Consider the following 22458-nt stretch of genomic DNA (forward strand, 5'->3'; position numbering starts at 1 on the left):
AAATACTTCAGTTTAGTGTTTTTATTGAAAAAATTCTCCACTCCATTTTCACCTAATTTTCTAGACATGTGTTTTTGTATTTTGTATAATAATAACTACATAGGTAATGTTTACATACTGCTCCACAAAAATGGCTATTACGCATACAAAAAGTATGGCAACTGCATATCTAGAATGTGGGACTTACAGTCTATTTTGTTTATTTGATTCCAACAATTTACTGATTTTCATGCTCGGTTTCAAGTGGATCGCTCTTATGGCTATTACTATTTGTATTTTCTATTTGTTTTCAATAATGATGTACTGTGGATGTTTGGGGTATGCACCGTTAAAAATGATCAAAGATCCAAATTCAAATCGCGTTGAATTTTTTGCCGCATAATTACTTGTAATAAATTAATGAAACTTTATGGGTAATAGCCTGTGAATTCTTAATGTCTTCGTACATTATTTTTTTTTTTGTATACTTTGAAACGTTTCACAAAATGTGTCAAATACTTGCGTTTGTGTTTTTTTTTAGCTTTCTTACTTTTTTGCAATGAATGACTGTTCTATTTTTTAACAATTATTGTGCCTAATTTTAAATTAAATTGGTTTTTATTTATACATTTACAAAATTTGCCGTTGGCTTCTGTTTTTTTTATATTTATATTTATTTTAATAATATATGTATTTATATACACATATATAGTTAAATTCTAGGCTTAAATAGTTGAATTCCTTGCTCTCACACAAAATAAGTGTAACAAGCATTAGCTTTAGTTTTTAAAGTGTTTATGCTGGGCTTCCGTTTATATTGTTGTTTAGTTGAAATCTTGATTTGTTTTGTTTTTGTATTATACAATCCGCTGGGGTACTTATGATAAGTAAGCTTTGTACAACTAAAGTAGTTATAGAAAAGAAACAACAAATCATGTTCAAAGTAGAAGAATGGGCGCATATGCATTCGCAATGCCTATACATTTGCATATGCTTCAATATGCACGCAGGCATACCATTAGCGTATTTTCATGCTCGGCTGGGCTCTTGGAAAATATACTTTGCGCATGCAGTGGTAGTTTGGGTTTCGAACTCCACAATCTGCGCTTGCTCGGCATGCTTTCCCAAATGAACGTATAGTGTGTCATCACGCGAAATGTTGTGTGTGAATGGTCTTCGATGTAGGGTAGTGAGTTGAAGTGAAGAAAAGATTGCCTGTGGAAATGACTGTGGAGCTTCGCCCCCTCCCAGGATGGTCCTGGCACGGCAGCCGTCGCCATGTCCTAAGCTCTGTGCTGGCGGCGCCCTTCCTTGCCCCGATATTATTTCGGCGTCTTTCGCTGTTTCAGTTCCTGGGAGGCGTCGTCCAGGAGCTTGGTGGCATATCCGTTCGTCAAGAGCCCGCCGTTTGCACCCTTGTGCGCGCTGCTGTAGCCATTGGCCAGGCCATTCGCATGGCCATTGGTCTGAACGTTTGTGCTCCCGTTGGCTTTTGATACGGGCGTCGCCGACTCCGTTTGCTGCGGCATGGCCAGGTCGTCATGGGCGTTGATACTCTTGCAATAGCCGTTGGGCTTGGCATGTCCGTTGGCCAGAGCTCCGTTCTTTTTCTGGAATAGGAACAGACAAGGCAATGTTAGTATTGGGGTTGTGCCTAATGTTTGTGTTAAAATATAGAAGCAATTGGATGATATCTTGTTTAATCTTTTTAGTATGGCTTGCAGGCAAGAATGGTAGTATATTGCATAAGGAATATTTTCTGATATCATTAGGACACACAACCTCGATCACGATTAAAGGCCTAGTCGATTTCGTCCTGTCCGCAAATATATATTCATACTGCTTGTGACAGTCGATAAGACTGTGGTGTCTGCTGCTTTGAACTTAAAATTAAATTTAAATCCAGGTACACTTATTTTTATATTGAACTAAAAAAAAATTGGGTGGAGATTTTTGTTTCTCCCAAAATGTGTCCATAATTTACTTCTAAATTTTGCACTATAATAATATAAAGTTTTATGTCATAAGAAATGTATCTCTTTATATTTTATTACTAATCGAAAGAGCATTACGAGTAAACTTGCGATTTCATATTTTTAAACTTAAGAATTATGGTACTTTAGCTATGAATATAATTTATGCGTTAAGTTTTCCACATTGCAGAGGGTGTAATGATTTCAGAACGTCCTCATAAAGAAAATATATTTTAATAAGCAACATGTCGAGATCTAGGTAGATATGTCTGTCTGCTTTTTAAAAGTCTTGCTTATACTCGTATAGTAAGTGGTAAATAAGTAGGATCCAGCATAAAGCTCCAATAACAATCATTTTGGTTGTTTTTTATACCCTTGCAGAGGGTATTATGATTATGATCAGTCAGAAGTTTGATCAGCAACACTAGACGAGTCGATCTACCCATGCCCGTCTGTCCGTCCGTTTCTACGCAAACTAGTCTCTCAGTTTTATTATTATATTTTTATATCCTTGCAGAAAGTATAATGATTTCAGTCAGAAGTATGCAACGCAGTGAAGGAGACGTTTCTGACCCCATAAAGTATATATATTCTTGATCAGAGTCACTAGACGAGTTGATTTAGCCATGTCCGTCTGTCCGTGCTTCTGTCCGTCCATTTCTACGCAAACTAGTCTCTCAGTTTTAAAGCTATCGGGTTGAAACTTTCTCAAAAGTCTTTTTTCTATTGCACGTATTATATAAGTCGGAACCAGCCGGACCGGACAACTATATCATATTGCTTCCATAGGAAGTATCGGAGAAAACATTTAAAAAAAATTATATCTTCGAGGTTTTTATAAGCTTAAAAATAACCTTTTTATTTAGTTATAAATTTCGAATTAAATTTTATTAAAATCGGACGACTATATCATATAGCTGTCATAGGAACGATCCGAATATTGGTGGGAAATAATATGAAACAAATTATAGCTTTGGGTCTCTTTGACATATTATCTTAATATTAAGAATTTCGAATTCAATTTAATAAAAATCGGAATACTCTAACATATAGATGTCAAAAAAATTTATGAAAAAAAAGAATAAAATAATTTTTTTTTATTATCACTGAAACCAGCAACAATCCTTAAAAATGTCTAAAGTTGATTAATTCTTTTAGCTTTAAGGGTATAAAAACTTCGGCTCGCCGAAGCTAACTTCCTTTCCTGGTCTTTGTTTATATATAACCTCCTACGCTTGGATAAAACATTCTTTAATTAGTTCTGCATTTCGAATTTCATTTTATCGGACGATTTTGATCGGAAAATTGCTGGGAAAATAAATTGAAACATATTAAATATTTGGTGCTTTTTGACTTATTATCTTATAACACTGGGAATATAATTTTGTATATTTCCAAGATTTTTGAGTGAAATGTAATAAAAATCGCACGACTTTAACATATAGCTGTCAAAGAACAGTCAGGAAATAATAATACAATAATTTTTTGAGCAACAATCATTAAAAATTTAATATGGTGTTACCAACGTTTTTTTTTCTTATACCTGCAAGGGTATACAAACTTTGGCTTGCCAGAGTTAACCTACATTCTTGTTCTTTATTATCTTCTACTCCTAAGAGTATCTTTCAGAATTTGAAAAGGATTTTTAAAAAATCGTCTGTACTATTTCATATACTATATGCTGCATCAGAAATCTGTCATATCAACCATCAATTAGAGCAAAAGTAACACGAAAATAATTATTTCTTATTTTTTTTATAAAATTCTCTTTTACTCCTGTAAATAGGATTTTTAGGAATCACGAATTTGATAAAAATGCGCCTAATCAGATTGTGTGCAGCTAATCAATTAATAAGGACTAGTACAAAATTGATTATTTTTGGTCACATCACCGAGTTCTTTTAACAGATTCGGTCCAGCCCCCAATTTCAAATGACAATTATGCAATGATGTACATGTTATCTGAAATTTTGTCCGTGTGTCTGGCATTGTTTTTTTGCTGGCCCTTACTAAAGCTGTTGGTATTGTCTTTCCGTTAAACTTTCACTCGCGCGGCGCGAAGCTCTTTGGATGCGAAACGAAGCCGGTTAACGATTTTACCTCAGCTCAGAGCCGGAGTCGTGGCTTTGAACCCAACTCCCAAATTCCCAGAGACCTACTTGACGAAATCTCGTTAATGAATTTGGACCACAGCTTCTCTCATTTGTAATCGACAGGCCGCAAGGTGCAGTTCAGCAGTGATGATATAACCGCGTTTGCCTCAGAGTTTCGAATCGCGTCGTTTCGGTTAGGTATTCGTTTTCATTTTCATTAACACAAGCCGCAATCTGGAGCGCTGCTCGCCCAACGTCGCCTCGGGCAACGTGGGAAGCGTGATCCACGATCCACGTTGAAATAATGGAGCGGCTACTTCGCGGCGCTTTGTTGGGACCATTAATGTGGGAAAGTCTTTGGAGGCTTAGGTGCGTGCTAAGAGATGCGTTTACACCTCGTTTCCGGCAGAGAAGCTGAGGGGCTGGGACTGACTCACCATCATGCGGCTCCTGTAGGCTGCCTTGTAGAACTCGTTGAACAGGAAGAAGAACATGACGGCGTGCATGCCGATCCACCAGACGAACGCCTTCGGGTAGTTGCAATCGATAAAGAGCAGCTGGAAAGCGTGCACCATAATCAGGATGAACTGGACCTGTGAAAGCAGAGATTAGTAGGGAACTAGGCAACTGCCCACCGGAGCTCACCATCTGCAGGGTGGTCAGGTACTTCTTCCACCAGAGGTACTTCTGGTACTGCGGACCCATGGCCGAGAACATGTAGTACGTGTACATCACGATGTGGACGAAGGTGTTGAGCAGGCCGAAGAAGGTGCTGTGGCCACCTGGGGATGCAGGGAAATTGGATGGTCAGGGGTGGCCTGCGACTGACACTGTCACCGCAACTCACCCGGGGTGAACTTAACGCCGAACCAGACCGACATGGGCATGCAGCCGTGATGGATGACATGCAGCGTGGTAACCTGGCTGGTCTTCTTGCGCAACACGAAGAAAATCTGTGGCGACGAACAACAAGTTGATTTATGAATGCAATAACCGAGCGCAGGCTCCCGGCCGCAGGCTCCCGGCGGTTAACCACTCACCGTATCCATGAATTCGGTGAACTTCGAAAAGTAGTACCACCAGCAGGCATGAACCATCTGAGGCAGCAGAAGAGGTGAAGAGGTGTTTTCGTTAGTGCGTTTATAGAGGTAGTGATCACGAGTTGTTTGCGAATTCCGCTGGGCTGAGCGCTGCTTATCCCTATCCAATCAGGGGAGCGGGCGCAGGGAGTTGGACACAAAACTTAGCTTTTCAAAGTTGACCTCCTTTAAAACGCCATTCACAACAGATGGAATAGGGAGAGCAGGCGTGTCGGCTCAACCGACAACAGTTCGCACCAAAAGTCTCACACACTAGTAAGTCCAATCGAACTCATATGCAGACTCCTAGGCCCATAATGTCCGCATAACACTTGCCTAAGTGCCGACTGAATTATCGGATTTGTTAAGGAAATACATGGCGGTCCACACTGACTGAATCCGCGCTCAACCACATTTAAAGGTTGCCTTGTTATTACATTTGAGCAAGTGTTATATGGGCAAGAGGAAGGATGGAAATTATTTGAAATTCAGCAGGATTAAAGATGTTTGCTTAAGTGTGAAACACACCCAGAAACAACGGGTAGTAAACATTCAGTTGCAAAGATTGCAATTAGTTTAGACAGACGCAGGGTCGCATTCGAACCATTGCATTTTAGTTCGGTGGTAGTGGAAAGATATCTATCAGTTATGTACGGCAAACACATGCTGAAATCCGGGTTAGAATCCATATGGTTTCGGTGTTAGCACTGGTCTTGCTTAGGACGTATGCAATAGCCCTCAACCCCACCACACCGTATACTACATTATATAATGGACCCTCTCCATGGGTACTTCTACGTGTGTTAAATGATTATGATTATCTATGACTATTCGTGCACTAACACCTTAATGGAAGTAAAAGGTAACCGGAGTGCTTATCGCTACTTTGTTATCGTTATAGTTATCTTACTGCTCGTGGCGGTTAACACATACCCTTAACGTTCTAGGATTATTACTATAGTCGACTGGCTGACATCGGAAGCTATAATGTCCAGTTAGCCAACCGGAAATGCCTATCTGCAAATGTAGAGCACAAAAAGTCACATATATATTCGCTCGGCTCCGAGTTCTTTGATGATTGTGAGAGATTCTGGCATTGGGCATCGTCACCGGATCTTGGCTGAAGGACGTCCTTTCAGGTCGGTGGTTCGTGGAAAGCTCGCTCAGCTGTCGGCTATTTACAGGTGCATATTTGGCGGTGCGCAGGGTTAGTGTGAGTAGCACTTAGGTGGTATCAACTTATGCCTAAGCGCAGTTTTAAGATTAACCGAAGCGAAATTAATCACCGATCTTGAAGGTAGCACTTGTGTTTAGGGCTAGCATTTATGTACAAAACAGATCAGCAGCCGGAGCACCCGGGCAGGGTGCCGGCCTGCACTAAGGTGCGTTAGGGTACTTGATTGGTATTAGTCAAAGCCGGTCGCACACATCGGCTGGTGACGTCTGGTGCCGCCGGGAGTTATTTGTATATACCATGGACAATACGTAGTTAATACAATGGAGACGACTAGAGGCGAGGCGTGGCTGGTTAATACTGCAAAAAGCGTTGGCTAGGTCAGTGGCCAGTTCAATAACAATACACTAGGATTAGATTAAGCAGAAGCCGCGACGGATTGCCCTAATTGCAGATGTAGAATGGAACGCGATAACGCGGGACGAGCGATCGCTCTGAAGTAGTCGGGACACTATTGGGATCTGCACACACTTATAGGTACTCTAAAGCACTGTCGTTCGGGACACTTACTCTCCGGGATGTGGGACTATCTGTGTAGTCCACCGGCTGGCACCGGAAGCTGTACGAGCCCCACCAGCCGCCCATCAAGCACTAGAACAGAGACATTAGTGGCAAAAAACAGGTTAAATTAGAGCATAAAGCATCCTCCACGGGTCCGCGTGTTCACGGGTCAGTCCAGCGACGATGCCACGCGATGAATGAGCTGCTGGGATGTGGGGAAAGGGAATGGGATGGGAGTGGACAACCTACCTCGTAGAAGAGCCACGCGCTGAACACAACTTGTATGGCATTGTACATGACTAGTGTGTTCTGCAGATGCAGCGGCTTTCGATTTTCCATTAACCGGGGTCCTAGCACCTGGGGGAATAAGTTCATTTCAGCATTTATGTAATCGCCGGCAGACGCTAAGGTGATCGTGGGCCATGTAGCAGCTATTCTTATCGCGCGTTGATATGGCGGGCGTGGATTAGCCAGCCCGCCCCCTTATCTTCGGGCGCTACTATTACCTCAGGAGCCCAAAATTGGTCAACCGACTTCTTGGCAGACTGCTTGTTGGATACTCACCTTGACCAGATACACGTATGTGAGGCAAACGGCCAGTGTGGGAAATGGGGACGACATCATGGGCCAGCCTTTTGTCCTTGAGTCTGTGCAAAAGAGGGCAACAATTAGAGATCTCACTGTAGCCTCGCGCCTGCTCTTGTCCTGGCAAGAGCGGAGGTTAGTTAGAAGAAGCATCTTCCTCATCGTTGACATTGACCCTGAATTGTTGCGCTAGTATGTCAGAACTCGTTTTGGCTCTGTCTCAGTAGGTCTCCAGTTAATTGGCTTCTCTGCGCTGCCATTTCTGACTAAACCTGTAGTACCCCCGAACGGGGATGTTGTATCATAATTTTAGCATGTTTCGCGTAGTCAGCTCGGAATTGCTTTGCATTTGTCAAGAAGATCTGAGCAGAAGGCGGTGCCATAACGACTTGTGTAAATATTGGCATAGATATGCGTGCTAGTGCCGGCAAGAAGACGTTCTCAGCACGTGAATAGTGTGATGGCCGGTTTCAAGAGGAGTCGAGCTAGAGAGCCTAGGCAGAGGAGAGTAGCTCAGTGCCTGATCCCCCTTTCTCCCGGTGCTGCCAACCTCTCTTGACCAATTAGAGAACTGGTGTTAAAAACGATTTATCCATTGGCTAATCCCACTGCCATTTTTGGAGAGAAAAGCGAGAAGGAGAAGTGACATTGAAATGCTCCCCATGTCGCGGTGGCTGGTCGCAGTCCTCCAAAATCAAGGTTAGGCAAATTAGCGAATCCCCCGAACTCGGGGAGTACTTACCACTATGTGAGTCTATGTATCTGCTTATGCTGTCGATGTATTTCATAATTAAGGCCATTGTGTTGCTGTGTAGTGGTTGGTGCTTTTCCTCTGCTCACAGTGCAGTCCTTCTAAACGATTACTTGCAGTTCGTGTTCCTCGCTGATTGTACAATTAGTTTGGTGGTTAAAGTCTTGACTTCCAGGAACCGCGTCCCGATTCAGATCAGGTTTTAGTGTTGGAATTTAGTGCACTTGATGCGGGTCAAGCGGATTTTCGAACTGCAAAAGGAGATGAAAGGGAGTTAATTTACCAACATATTACGAAGACATTAGAGAGCCCCTTAACATTTATGTAACGACCCCACCGAATTTCCACTACCAGTTTGAGTTGGAGCCAGCGACGACCCACTTCGGCCGGCCCTTATCGGCCCCCGTTAAACACCCTACATCTTTAAAAAGCCGCAAACTCGCAGCCACAGAACGGAGGTCGGGGGCAGAAATAGAATGAGGTTAATAAACTAAAGGCAAAAGCTGCTCGGTCAGCATTTGATCGGCACATTTACATCTTGTTTATAATTGAACGTTCTCGTTTGAGCTCCGTCTCTTGTTTTTTCCATTTTTTGGGCCAATCGCGGAATTTGTACCTCTTATCGCGGGAATTGCTATCGCAAATCGATAAACTGAGCGGAAGAATTAGCCAAACCAGTTACCGTCAGCACAGGAGCATGTGGCGTATGAGTAATGTTCGGGTAAATGTCTGCCAAGAGGTCAAGGACAACAGGCAAACACTAGGCACTTGCCCCAATGTGGCACGGCCCTTTGGAGGGATGTGTTATCTAGGGAAGTTTTGCACTGGAACAGCAAATAAGCATTGACTTCCTTTGCTGAGTAAGAGTGCTACCCCTCCCACGTCAAGTGTTTGGCTCCACGTGCACATTACTCACACGCTGCCCCCGACGTCACGCTAGATTATCGTAAAGGCTTGACGACGAAGCCTCTTGCAGGGCAAGTGGCGGGGCGACAACTAGGAAACCTGGCGATGCCGTTTCGCCATGAACCAGTCTCACCTGGGTGCGTCATTGCTGTTCGGGCCTTTGGGTGTTCGGGGCACCCATAAATCACAGTTAACTGCTGCTCTCGAAGGAATTGGATTTCCAATCAGGACATGAATATGATCATATATGAATATCTATCCACATGATTGGGGGCCACATTCAATGTTCGCCTCGTGCAGGGCAAGCAACAAGCGAAACAAACACACGACCCAACAGCTACAATAATGAAAATTAAGCCACTGGCACCGAAAGCCAATTTTAAACTAATTCAAAGTCACAACCAGGCAGAGCTGTTCTGTCGTGCGGGCGGGTTGTGGGCTGTGGATGGGTGGCAATGGGCTTGCCCTCGCCAGATTGAGGGTTGAGGGTGGCCGACCACCCCTGCGAAAGCGCCGGCCCGCCGGGGAGCGATGAAAAGCCAACAGCAGCGGCAGCAGCGACTTAAAGCCCTGCCAAATATTGCCGATTCATTGACCTGGTTTCGCCCTTCTTCAGCCGCCCCCCTCGATGTGAGCCCACACAAAGCCAAGAGCGGTTCCGGAAAGCATGAGGCAACACTGCTCCACACATGGGCATGTAAGGCGACACCGAACGGCCAGCCATCACCAACCCACCCAAAGCTGGCCCATTGAGCAACACGCCGCTAAACCGGCGTCAGCCCGGGCGCCACGTTGCCCCAAAATCATCACGTGATGCCGACTAGGGTTTCTCTTTGCCTCTGGCTTTTCCTTCGCTCGTGCGCAGAGGCCCGCGGCGCGTTTCTTGAATGAAAAACGCGGCCACGAGAGCAAACCACCCCGCTTCTGGCCCTCTGAGAGGGAGGGAGAGGGGCCGAGGCAGGGCTGAGGGTGGGATGTGGTGTCTGTCCTTCGGGTTGGGTACCGGCAGGGTCCAGGCATGGTGTCTGGTGTCGCGTGACTGACCCGACGCACCTCCGCCTTCTTGGCCGGGCCAAGAAAGCCGCTCGCAGGGAAACGCGCCTAATGCCCGCCCAACACGTCATGAATGACGGCGAAAAGACGTGTGGCGCTTGGCAGTTGTCACAGTTGTTGACACAATATTATTGGGGGGTGGCGGGGGTCTCCCCCACCACCACATCATGCGCCCGTGCGGAGAAGGTGTCGAGGGCCTCCTGACATTCCCGCTTCCATCATCTATCGATTTTCGGATCTAGTGTGCTTCCCAACGACCCTTGACTTGGCCCAAAGACGGGCTCGACTGACGGCCAAGCGAGCTGTATTGGTGCCAATGGTCAAGTGATGGGCCCCTGGCCACTGATGATGTGCCAAGCTCAACAAACTTTGACATTTGCTCATCGAGCCTTTGCCAGCAGGGGGACTGCCTCTTCCAGCAGTCGTGTGTGCTGTCGAGTTGCATCAGATTCTTGAGTGCCGTTTTGAATTATACGGCATTTCAGCTTGGCAAATCTTACGGAGGCTCATTTGCATGCGCTTTGACAGCCACCGAAACTTCCACGCCGATAAAAGGGTCAACCACTCCGGAGTAAACGGAACGCGACGCATTCCTCCACACAATTAGCTCGCAATTAATCACCGAATACACTGTGTGAGCTAAAGGTTGTTGCAAAAACGCTGGTCAACGATTGAGGGGAATGCACGCCCATGAGATTTCGGAACTCATTCCAATTGAAGATGGCCGAGGGATCGCTCTGCCGAGTGGAGCGGGCCGAAGGTTTACCTCGACGGTTGCACTCGGTGCGGTTGAGCTGGTCTGCCAACAGCTTCAGCAACAATTGGGGCGTCTGCCAGGCGCTACTCCGGCAAAGTCGGTCTGCAGCGGGAGTGGCTACTGCTCAATACTGGCAACCGGTGCTGTGACAGGCGTAAGCTGCGCTCGCTGCTCGGCACATTGGGTCTAGCATTCCGCAAGGGCACAACTGCTGAGTTTCAGGCTCCTCGGGGTCCTTGCAGCGGGCTGCAGGTCGGAGCGGACTTCACGAAACGCGGCTTGCGGTTCGCGGCGGGGCGAGCGGCGGGAAGTGGGCGGAGAGCGGGACAGAGGCGAACCGTCGACATCGACTAGCGGAGCACGACTAACTGGCTGCCACGGCGACCGACGAACTAAGGCCGCTTCGCTCAGCCGCAATCTCAGTCGCGGTCGCGGTCGCCGTCGCCGTCGCCGCCGCCGCCGCCGCCGCCGCCGCCGCCGCTGACGAAGCCGCTGACGAAGCCGCAGTCGGCGCTCGACGAGCCGCGCTTGGGGAGCGGGCAGAGGCGTTGGCGTTGACGCTGGCGGGCCATTCGAATTAATGTACACTTCTTTGCATAGATTTCCCCTGTGGAGTGGTCAGAGGTGGGATGCCTCGCGCCGCGGACCGAGCGGGCTGCGACTCCGGCTGCAGGTGCAATTCGCGTGCGTTGGCTGGCGCGCAGCTGCAGCACGCCCTCCGATTGGGAAACACCGCCCATCGAAGCGCGGGGCGCCAGGGAACCGAAGACGCTGTCGTCGCAGCGCTGCGCTGTCGCAAGAACGGCGCTCCGCGGCTTCGGCCGGAGTGGGGCAAGGGCCGCCGCCTGATCATGATCGATTTCAGTGGCAGGTGACGGCTCGCATACCAAATCAAAGCTCCGCACTTGTCGATCAATTAATTATTACGGCACTCCACACATACTCGCCCGGGACGGCCGGGTTTTTTATGGCTTTCGGGTTTTCATTTCACGTTTCTCTTTTGTTTTTGGGACTTTTGCGCTCAAATCGAATTCATGGTCAAGCCGTTTACGAATGTGTGTCGCCAAAAAGAAGCCACAGCAGCGAATAACGCGGCAACGAGAGGCAGCGCACAACAGGTTGACCTGATGAAATGGAAACCGAAGCGCGCTTTGTACCTTGACGCAATATCTGCTTGGGCCTTTGTTATTTATTGGGTCGCCCAGCGGCCCAGCGGCGAAGAATGTCGCATCGCAGTTTCGAAACGCCGCCGACCCCGCTTTCTGAGGCAGCCCACGCAGCCCGCGAAAATATTCAAATGCACCGATTCGAATCGGCCCCCACAACTTTCCTCGTTTTCCAACTCGACCCGCCCCGGATAGGTTGTACTCGCCCCACCAAAAGGCGGATGAATGGCGCCCAGGAGGGCCGAACCACCTGGAGCTGTATCTCGTGAAAGTCTGTCGTAGCTGCAGAGCTCGTATTTCGTTCTCGTGGACTGCCTGAATGAATACCTCTAGCTAGCCCAATCGGACTGCCTGTCAACCTCTTGGGTGGGAAGCCCTCAAAATAAGCGTGGCGCGTTGCCTAACAGCCCAATTTTATCGGATCTGTGGGTGGATCGTCGCGCTGCATGTAGCGGCGGCCCGTGCATTTCAGCTGTGGGGTGGGCGGTGCTGGCAGTGGGCGGGACGAGCGCTTCCGCCGAACTGATTGACTCGGAGGCGGGCGACTGCGGTGGCGGACGACTTGTTGAGGGGTCGCTTTCTCTGCTGCTCTCTGCATTTTCGCCAGCGCTCTCTTGCCAGCGACTAAGAGCGGGCGCGAGCAGGGAGCGAGAGAGGGAGCGCATCCACCTTCTGGGTGCGAGTGCGAGTGCGAGAGCGCGGGCGAGCGGAATGTCTTGGAATTATGTCATATATTTACACACATGCGTTACAACAACGTGACGACACTCGGCGGCTCGGCTTTCGCCTCTGATTCTGGCGCTTCTGGCTCTGTTCTGGCCGGGTGCGTCCTAATCTGGGAGGGCCGCTATCGCCCTCGATAAGACGATTAGTGGCTGTCCCTGTCCCTGTCCCTGTCCGAGCGCAGACTGGGTCGCAGGTAGGCCAACTGATAACCGCAGGTGGTGCGGCGGGAGCGGACCGGGCGAGGGGTGGCACGAGTATTCTACTTTTCAGTGCTGGCACTGGCCGCACTTGGGTCAATTAGAGACGAAAGCCGTGCAGCGGGCTAATTGAGCGCAGGTCGGGCCGCGGGTAGGGTCGGGGCAGCATTAACCGATTCCGCCTGCCGCTGCTCGTCTGTCGAGGGGGCGGGGCGGTGGATTACAACACTGCTAGCTTTTCGGGGCGGAGGGCGGCACTAGACGATTGTTACGTGGTTTTGCAGCGCGCAACCGACGCGACACACAAGGACACAGGGATCTGCACTTCACTCCACTCGGAAAGCCAGGGACAGCACTCCTAACCCAGGTCCGAGTCGAAATCCAAATCGAAGCCGAGGCGTATCGCAATCTAAATAGGAGTAACACTTTACTTTGAGTTCGTTTTGCAGTGGTAGCAGTAGCAGCAGACTAGGAATTCGGTGTGGAAATCGCTCTGGCCTGACCCAAAAAGCGAACCAGACGAGGAGGCACAACCCAAAGCGAAATGCGAACTGAGGCCCGCTGCTCTGGCGAAGAGCGGGCGAACCCCGAAACCGAACACCAGCTGCGGCCAGAGAAGAGCGCCGGAAGAGAGCCGCAGAGGGCGACACGAACGGCTGCTACTGCTGTTGCTGTTGCTGTTGCTGTTGCTGTTGCTATTGCTGTGTATCTGTATCTGGCGGATGTGTGGCTGTTGATAGCAAGCGGCAAGCCGCCGGGGAAATGGCAAGGCGGGCAAGAAGAAGACCAGCTGTCGTAGAGGCACTACGCGCTCAGTGTTGCGTCACGCGCCGTCCAGCGGCAGCAGTGGCAACACTGACGTTCGCTCCCTCCGTATCCGCCAGATACACAGTACTCAGCTTGGCGCAAAAATACCGGCTGCCTCAACTGCCGCCACTGCCTCTACGTTTCTCTTAGGTCGCTGATAGCGGATGCGCGAGCCTCTCTTCGGAGCTCTCTGCCCTGCCGCCAGGGTTGCCGCCGCTCGCCTTCTGGCCAGCCAAGTAACTGACGTGAGTGCGGCACGGCTCAAAAGAACAGCACTGGGTGACTGCATTATGTCATCGCCAGCGGGAGAGGCGGACCCTGCCTCCACTTTCCCCGGGCTGTCATTGCTGCGGGCTCGCACTTGGTTTGTTTTCGGCTCTGGCCTGCTCCCACTCGCGTCCAGCCCAGAGCACACTGGGGCACAGATACACCACCAACCCGCGGACCCGAAGGACACGGGCCAGTGTGTTTTGTGGTGCTTTTGGCCGCGGCTCTCGCTCCTGCTCGCTTCCAGGCAAATGAACCGGAAACGGTGTTACCCCTTCAGAACCTCCCCTGTCAGGCACCAGTCGCCTGTGTTTGCCGAGCAAATCTATCGTCGGAGCTGGCCAATTTGAGCCAGCTAATGTATGGCCACAAAGTGTACCTTGGGTTCAGCGACACAGCGCATGCATGACGCATTCGAAATCGAAATCGAACTCGGAGTTCGAAGTTAAAGGCTACTCAGTGCTCGCTAGGTACCTCGGCACTTTAATCCCGATTTCTGTAACCCAAAGGGTGCGCACCATGCCCCATGCTGGATTGCATACGCAGGGCACAGCTTCTGGCGCGGAGTTACGTGCTGCCGTGCTGTGCTCCTGCCCATCGGAGATTGCAGCAAACGGAGGCGTGCAAATTCAAAGCGGCTCAGGCCGAAGAAGTCCAAATAGCTGCTCTACGTGCCTGGACTGTCTAATTCGCCCGATGGCCAGCGGCGCCTGCGCCCTTGACTCACTTGGGGCCGGGCAAAAGCATGCGCAGAATACATATGGACGAGCAGATACTGCCCCCCGGGGCTGGGCCTTGGGGCTGCTTCTTATTGGGATGGCTATTAGGAGCTGGTGGGCTTTTAGGAGAACTGCCCTCCGCCCACAGCCGCACCAGGCTCCCGCTTGTTCAGTTTGGCTTCCGCCGGGCTGTAGGCTAATTCGATTGTCGGCTTTGTGGGCCCCGACGACGACGGCGATGCTGGAGCAACCATGGAGTTGTGCAGGCAGCATCGCAATATCTGGACTGGGGCATTCATTTTCGAAACTTATTAATCAATTTATATGCGCTGGCACACCAGTGGCGAGGCGTCCCAGGCCAGGCAGCCCGAGAAACTTGACGCCACGCAGCACCGCCAACGTTTGGGATTCGGTAGTGCATGCGGGCCCAAGGTGAGGTGTAAGCCCGACTCCGCGCTTTATTTTTAATAATTGATTCGCGATGTCACAAGTCGCACAGCTAATTGTTCGCGGCGACTGGGAAACTCAAAAGGGGGCTTTTCTAGTCAAAAGAGACTCCTTTTAAATATAAAATAGGTTGGAACGTTCCAGAAGGAACACCTGTATCTTATAGCTTGCTTGGTTGCTTGCTTGCCCGATTATTGCCCTAACATGGAAATCCCCCTAAAGCGGGGAAGGTTGGGAAACAGATCTATATTTGTCTTACATCCGGGCAGTTTCCCTTAGCTCTAGAGAGGTTTTTCGAATTCTCGTTTTTCAAAAGGTAAACTACCATTAAATGTATTGAAAATGAACGTTTCTTGAAAGTATGGCGACTCTTGTGTTTTAATGTTGAGCTGCCTTTAGAATAAAAAAAAAGTATTTAAATCATAGATAGTTTTTCCTGATTCTACCTTTCTGGGAGCATGCCATTTTTTGTGATCGGACTCCAATGACCGGAGTTATTTGCCATTTAAGTCACGAACATCTACATTGTAAGTCCTTTTTCGAATAGCCGGGGCGTAGGATGAGGCATGCCCGAACTCTCAACTGAACGTTAAGTTACACGGCAGCATTAAAATAATTAAATGTGCTGGCAAGAGACCAAAACAAGGAGAAACAACGAAACCAAAGACAATGGCAACGACAGCGCCTGACAAAAAGAAATCTATTTAAATTGGACTTATGGCTTGACTTTTTGGGGAATGTAGTGAGGGGAAGCGCTAGGCACTTGCCCATTGCACAATGGGCACGTCACCGCAATAGACAAAGCACAAAGCCACCTTTCAAATTGAAGGCTTAGTTAGCTAATGTGTGGTAATGATAATGATTTAGCTTGGCAAATACCCCAAACGCCAAATATGCATCACCAACGGCCTCGCCGGGTCCCAGGCTCGAAGCCCAGACTCTCGGCTTGGCAAACGCCACCGAAAGAGACGGCCGGCGATGGCCCAATCCCAATGGAAACCCAATCGCGGCCCTGACTGTGACTTTCTCGTCGTTCCACGACGGTGACACGGCTGGCAATTACAGAGGCCGTAAACACGGGATCCATTAAAATCTTCGCGACCGTTCTGGACCCTGAGAAACCAGTAAACTGATAATGAGTAGCTCATACCCGCGACCACGCCCACCCAAATGTGTATCGAAGCTGCTTGGCCAACTGCGGATAGGTGTAAGGCCGCTCAGGCCACTATCATCTAGAGGCTGGAAATGAAATTCAGTCAAGCGCTACGCTTTCGCAATTGCCAAGCAAACACAAAAGCTGTACGGAAATGGCCATAATGGTACTGGGGCAAAGACGAGGTGGCTTCGACGGGTCGGCTTCTTAACCTTTCACAGATCCATTGCGGCACACACCCAGGCGTGGAGAGGGGGATTCGCTCGGGAGTCGTGCGACTCGCCGATCTTCGCCTATTTGCCCGGATCGGGAGCTATTCACCTGTGTTTTTATCGCTTCCCAGCCCCACTATTTGCCCCAAACACACCCAGCAAAGCCAATAAGCCCCAAGCGGCGTTTCAAGAGGGCTGCTGATATGGATGTACCTAGATTTCCAGTTTTGGCCACAGAGAGTGTGAGAATGCAATCGAAAGTTGTTTTCGCCGAGGACCGCACATGGCGCAGTTTGTAGCGTATTTACCTCTGAAAACCCCCAATAAATAAACAAAGTTCATCTCAGGGACCGCTTGGCCGAAGCACTCGAGTTCTCCAAAGAAAATATTAAATCAGCGACCAACATCCGACTCCGACTACGAGCCACCGAAAGTCAAATATTGAAAGTCTCGCCTGGGGGCGGGGCAAAGGGCCTGCCTCCGGTGCACTTTGGTACCTGTGATTACGGAAGGGGCTCCGAGCTGTTAATCAGCAGTTAAATCTCCGGCAGAGGCATTGATTAGTCGCGGCGCTGTAAACTGCAGTTTCATGATAGCATTCCGCAGATAATTACCTAATGCTGGGCGTGGATTGGGAAAGGAACGCCATGACACCTGTGCTCAGTCAGTCTATCGAAGCCGCAACTTTGTCAGCAAGAAACAGGCAATGGTTCCCGGAGAAGGCAGTTGAACACTGCCAATTTAAGAGGGGCTTCGCCAAGGTCTCCCCTTGGGGTCACTTCCAACCCGTATTTCACAGTGGCATTCCGCAGATAATTACCTAGTGCTAATATCGAGTCTGGGGTGGTTTCAGAACTTTGTTGATTCGCACCCCTGAGTTCCTCACTTCCTCCCACTTCCATCTCCCGGAACCTAGTAATAAGAGGAGCCGAACCATGCCTGCGACAGAACCGCAGAGGGCTCCCGAGGAGGCGATTTCCCATTTCGATGACAATAAATGTATCTAAACAGCCGCGGTCCCAAGGCCTCCTCTTGGGCAAGGTAACTTCGCTAATAGCCTCTAATCTCTGTACAAACCCACTCCAGCTTCGCCCGTAAAGCCACGTTCATATGTGCGTGTGCCCGCAAATGCGCGCTTACAAACGGTAGAGATCGGCCGGAACAGGCCCTCGGGACAGAGATTGGGGGCCGGGCGGGAGTGGAAAGATGGTCGAATAAACCATAATTTTGGAGCTGTTCGTAGCCCGCTCTCGACAGCTCAATCAACGCCGCTTGGTGGGTCTTCATCGCCATCGCCATCGCCATCTCCGACTCCGGCTCCGTCTTCTGCGGCATTTCAATGTCAAAATTTCAAGTGAGAAGTCAGTGCTTTGTTGACAGATTTACTATACAGCGAGTAAGGTAACCGCGCAAACGAGCAAAATGTTCATTAAAAAGAAGCAGCGTAAATGCGTCGTACGAGTACAATTGCCTTTTGTTTTGGACATATTAGTCACTAATTTGGGCTGGTCTGATCACTTTTATTTTTGCCATGTCAAGGCAAAGCACGATTTCAATGTGCTTCAGTGCTTTACTGGCTTCGCTTCTTCCTCCCTCCAAGCTTCCGGGGAGTCTTGATTTTTTCAGACTCTCATCTAATTAATGCATTCCGAACTATTTGCATGCAATGCAACCGTGAATCGACGCGGAAACAATAAGCATGTGAAAAGCTGTTGAAAAGCTAACTTAATCGCGACACAGAAGAACGGGGTGTTAAATTAATTATTAGTCTGCTAGCATTTAACTTTCCGATCCGTCCGATTTCTCAATGTGATGTTAAGTTTTGACATTAAGTTCAGCTTATGTCAGAGAAAAGTCTTCCTGATTGAAAGCACCTAATTAAAAGCAAGATTCTAGTTAAAAGGACAATTATCAATATAAAAAACAACATTACTGAACACCATTTCCATCTTCAATGTTGCTTGTACCCTTGCAGCCGTTTCCAACGTTTCCATAAAGTAATACATTTTGATCAGCATCACCAGACGAGTCGATCTAGCCATGTCCGCCTGTCCGCCCGTCCGCCCGTCTGTCCGTCCGTTTCTACGAAAAATAGTCTCACATTTTTAAAGCCTTCGGATAAATATGTTTTACAAATTATAACGTTGGTGTTTTATAACATATAACCTCCTACGCCTTGAAATAACATTTTTTATTTAGTTCTGAATTTCGAATTTAGTTTGATCATAATCTGATCACTCTATCATATAGCTGCCATAAAAACGATCGAAAAATTGGTCGGAAAATAATATGGAACAAATTATAGTTTTGTTTTTTGACATATAGTCTTATACTATTGGGAATATCATTTTTGTACTTTTAAAAACTATTAATTAATAAAACAAATTTTGTTTTAATATCACTGAAGCTAGCAACAATCCTTAACAATTTAAAATGGTCTTACTAAAATTGATTAATTCTTTTACGAACATTGGCTTGCCGGAGTTAACTTCCTTTCTTGCTTATCTAGATTTTGTTTTAAATTCATGCAATTAAAATAAATTGAAAACACTGTTTTAGATGAATAACTGGGGGAAACACGCTTGTTTTTTGCTTCTTTAATCAAGTGTAGTTGGAACTCATTTAAGGAAGATTTTGTAACGATTAATTTATTGTATTTTCCTCATATCGTGCTGGTTGTTGTTTTTTGCTTTTTGCGCGTCGGCTCGCTAATTACGCCAATTTACTGGCCAGCTTTTTGTTACTTTTGTTTCTCTGCCGGGAAGGACAGAATCTGCTGCATATAGTGTCCAAGAGTCTTGGTCAAAACATGCAGGCGGGGATCTAAAGATGCAGTTGGATACTTAAGGTGGCGTATTCTCCAGCCACTTTCTGTCTTACGAATACAAATATATATTTCTAAACTGTGGAGGTGTTGCCCATCGTGCTGTTGCTCATGGCTCTTTTAAAATGCCGCACACGTAGCAGTCACATAGGCGGACGAAATTCTGTTAATTGTTTCCATTAGTCACCAAAAAACGCTGTTAAATTCCAGTTGATTTTAAAAATTAAGCAGTCTGTCTTCCCAAGGTCGTAATATGTAGCGGATCCAGGATGTGGTGATGGTGGACTTTTAGAATAACATGTATTTATACTTTTCGAAAACCGCATTCCCGTTCACGTGTTTTCGAAAAAAACCTCAGTTCAGTTTATTTTTCTCACAACAATTAATTATTTACTCGAATTTATTATCACTTTCGTCACAAAAGTTCACATCACAAAATGGGGTTGCGATCGCCACTAACTATTCACCACTTCAATACTGTTTACATCACAATCCCTATAACTGAGATCCGCGCAAATTAGTTATATTTGGTTTGTTTGAATCCCCCGACCGATGTGTATTTATCAGTGCTCCAAGAACTTGCGAACTCTTTATAAGTACGTACATCACAGCTGCTAGCAAGCCCCATTAGCGCTAGCCATCCGATTTGGCCGCGAGATCCTGTTCTAGACAACCGAATGTTTGAATTATTTATAGACGGTAAGGGGCTCAAGCCGCGGCCCGCCGCCGAGTGCTAAACGTCTTTATGTCTGGGTAAATTTCAGATGGCAACCTGCGGAGGCTTCTCCAGGTTCAAGCCTAAGATCTCGGATCTGCGATCTGAGGGGATTGGCGTGTAGCCTGTAAATTCGCTTGAAACGCGGACTACGTGCGTGGCATTCGAAGACGGCAAGCGCGAAGAAACCCGGATGGTTTGCATATGTAAATGTCGAAGCGAAAACCCAGCTTACGATTTGAAAAGATTTGTCAGAGCGAGGCGTTCGTAGGAAACGAGTGGCTCCCGTGACAGAACAATGAACCAGCCCTTCTGGGCGTTTCCAGGCTGTAAATCACTCCAATTAACTGCCAACGCGGAAGCGATCTTCGATCTAGAAGCATGCACAACCATTATCGAGGGGGTCGCATCCGTCAAAAGTCCTCGAAAGTTGTTCCCAAAAGCGGTTCCCAAAAGCGGTTCCCAAAAGTGGTTTACAACCAGTCCGGCGCGTCGACCGACAGGGAAAACCCAAGGGAACTTTTTGCTGTCCTCAGCAGGATGTTCCGGACAAGTCCAAGGCCAGAACGGGGTCGTCGTAGGTCCGGTTTTGAGCGAATCGTTTCCGCACTTGCTTCATAGTGTTGTGCATTAATATTTATGGCGCAAGAAAAACTCTGCCAATTATTCGCCCAGGCGTGCTAATTGCGGAAAGCACACCAGACCTCGAACTCGGTGCCAATGTCACCGGATCACTGGGAGTGCGATGGTACAGCAGCCAAACAGCACTGCAAAGGTCGGTGCTTAGAAGCCCCGACTTGCAAACAGCTGTCCCAGAGGTAAACAAACCTCGGCTGCTCGCGACTCGGAGGAGCGCAGAGTGCCTCGTTCCACCCGTCCAGAACAGGGGATCGGACCAGGACCAGGTTGGATTTCCCCGGGCAGCGCTTGTGCAAGAGCGGCAGCAGGGTTGCCCCACTGCTGGGCGCCGGATCGCACGAGTCGATCGGCCAGTCAAATCGATTATCTCGGATGGAGCGCGCCGTGCCGGGGAGGTGCTGCGGCGCTCAGAGCGCCGTCCAGTCCGAAATGGACATTGCAAAAGAGCGAGGAAATCACATGTGCGCCACTTACCAACTCGAATCCGCAACCGAAGGCAGCCAGCAGCAGGTCGGTTGGTAAATCACTGGAGACCGAAAACTGAGAGCTGCAAACCACAACACAGAAATTGCACGGCCCGAGTATTTCACAAAGTGTTGCCAAAGAACTTTGCAGAGTGATTGCTTTCGCAATGGCTTGGCTTTCGCACACTAGCGGGCGAGAGTCGACTGCGATTAGCGCGCGCTTGACTTCTGAATGAAAACTGAGCCGCGTTCGCGCCGTGGGGCCGATTAAACGCGATTCGCGCGACGCAGCCGATCGGATGTCGACGCCGACGCTGCGCAGGCGCAGGCGCGGAGAACGCAAAGCTGCCGCTGTGGAAACTTTACGGTCAGCGCCAAGTGCAGTGCGAAACTTTCCGCGAACGAGCGTCAGTCAAGTGCAGTGCACGAAACAAAGCAAACATTCTAGCTGTCCCGGACCCCGGACCCCGACGCCGGGAATTCGACTCCAACCCGAACCCGAACCCAAATCTGAACCCTAACCCTAACCCTAACCCGGTTTTTTGTGCTCCTGTTGATGTCTGATGTCATCGCGAAGGCAAGGTTCACGTACAGCTGCCGGCGAAATTTGTAATCGCACTAAACATACCTTCCCAGTCCGAGGAAAAGTTACCGCAGACGAGCTTTCGAAAAGATCACAATTACAGGTTGCACTTCCCATGTGAAGACAAAACATTTCTTCCTTTAATAGACATAATACCATTAACTTAATTTCAGAACGGTCACAGCTACAAGGCTTCTCGAAACTTAAATTATTGTAAAATCACACTAAATCACTTCTTAACGGGGTAAAAATATAGTGCCGATCGCACCTACAGCATACAAAGTCCTGCTATCAACTTTTGTGACGAAAACGTATTATACGATCTCCTAAATAAATACATTTTCTTAATTTTGTACAGCTTTCTTGATGCTTATAAACGACATAGTCGAAGGAATTTCAGACGAAGATAGTTAGGACAGCGCGCAGATTAAAAGGTTATATTGGGTTGGGCGTGGCATTTTCCCGAAAAAACAAACTTGCGCAGCCCGAGTGCCCCAAAATTCTTCGATAGCGACTTCTGTGGCCGAGTTCGAATTTCGGTCAGTTTAACCGCCAGCTTAGGTTGCAGTACTGAAACCGATTGTATTAAAAAGTCTGTTCAATTCCATCGGGGTGGCAAATGTCTTCC

The 22458-nt window shown here is 48.1% G+C and overlaps 1 protein-coding gene across 5 annotated transcripts; it reads right to left on the reverse strand.

Annotated features, from left to right (window-relative positions):
• Nucleotides 1-6: 6 nt before the first annotated feature.
• LOC108024949 (elongation of very long chain fatty acids protein AAEL008004) lies at nucleotides 7-21477 on the reverse strand. 5 transcript variants are annotated; one of them, XM_044092707.2, is made up of 11 exons: nucleotides 21258-21477; nucleotides 8187-8446; nucleotides 7424-7506; nucleotides 7109-7216; nucleotides 6869-6949; nucleotides 6058-6141; nucleotides 5086-5142; nucleotides 4893-4998; nucleotides 4691-4827; nucleotides 4483-4638; nucleotides 7-1589 (listed from the first exon to the last, which is right to left on the reverse strand). In XM_044092707.2, the coding sequence occupies exons 2-11, from the start codon at nucleotides 8242-8244 to the stop codon at nucleotides 1302-1304; spliced, it is 1158 nt and encodes a 385-aa protein (XP_043948642.1). In that variant the 5' UTR covers nucleotides 8245-8446; nucleotides 21258-21477; the 3' UTR covers nucleotides 7-1301. The 5 variants fall into 5 exon arrangements, with proteins under 5 accessions (XP_043948642.1, XP_043948641.1, XP_016950669.1 ...); XM_044092706.2 differs by lacking the exon at nucleotides 6058-6141 and having other exon boundaries at nucleotides 21258-21476; XM_017095180.3 differs by lacking the exon at nucleotides 6869-6949 and having other exon boundaries at nucleotides 21258-21475.
• Nucleotides 21478-22458: the final 981 nt, after the last annotated feature.

This window comes from Drosophila biarmipes, chromosome 3R, assembly GCF_025231255.1.
Source record: "Drosophila biarmipes strain raj3 chromosome 3R, RU_DBia_V1.1, whole genome shotgun sequence".
NCBI lineage: Eukaryota > Metazoa > Arthropoda > Insecta > Diptera > Drosophilidae > Drosophila > Drosophila biarmipes.

Bases quoted from the DNA above. Each gene is read 5' to 3' on its own strand.
- LOC108024949 (XM_044092707.2), bottom strand. From the start codon at position 8,244: ATGGCCTTAATTATGAAATACATCGACAGCATAAGCAGATACATAGAC. The intron at 6,950-7,108 runs GTAGGTTGTCCA...TCTCTGTTCTAG, and splicing joins GCGCGTGGCTCTTCTACGAG to TGCTTGATGGGCGGCTGGTG. The intron at 4,639-4,690 runs GTGAGCTCCGGT...CTGCTTTCACAG, and splicing joins ACCTGACCACCCTGCAGATG to GTCCAGTTCATCCTGATTAT.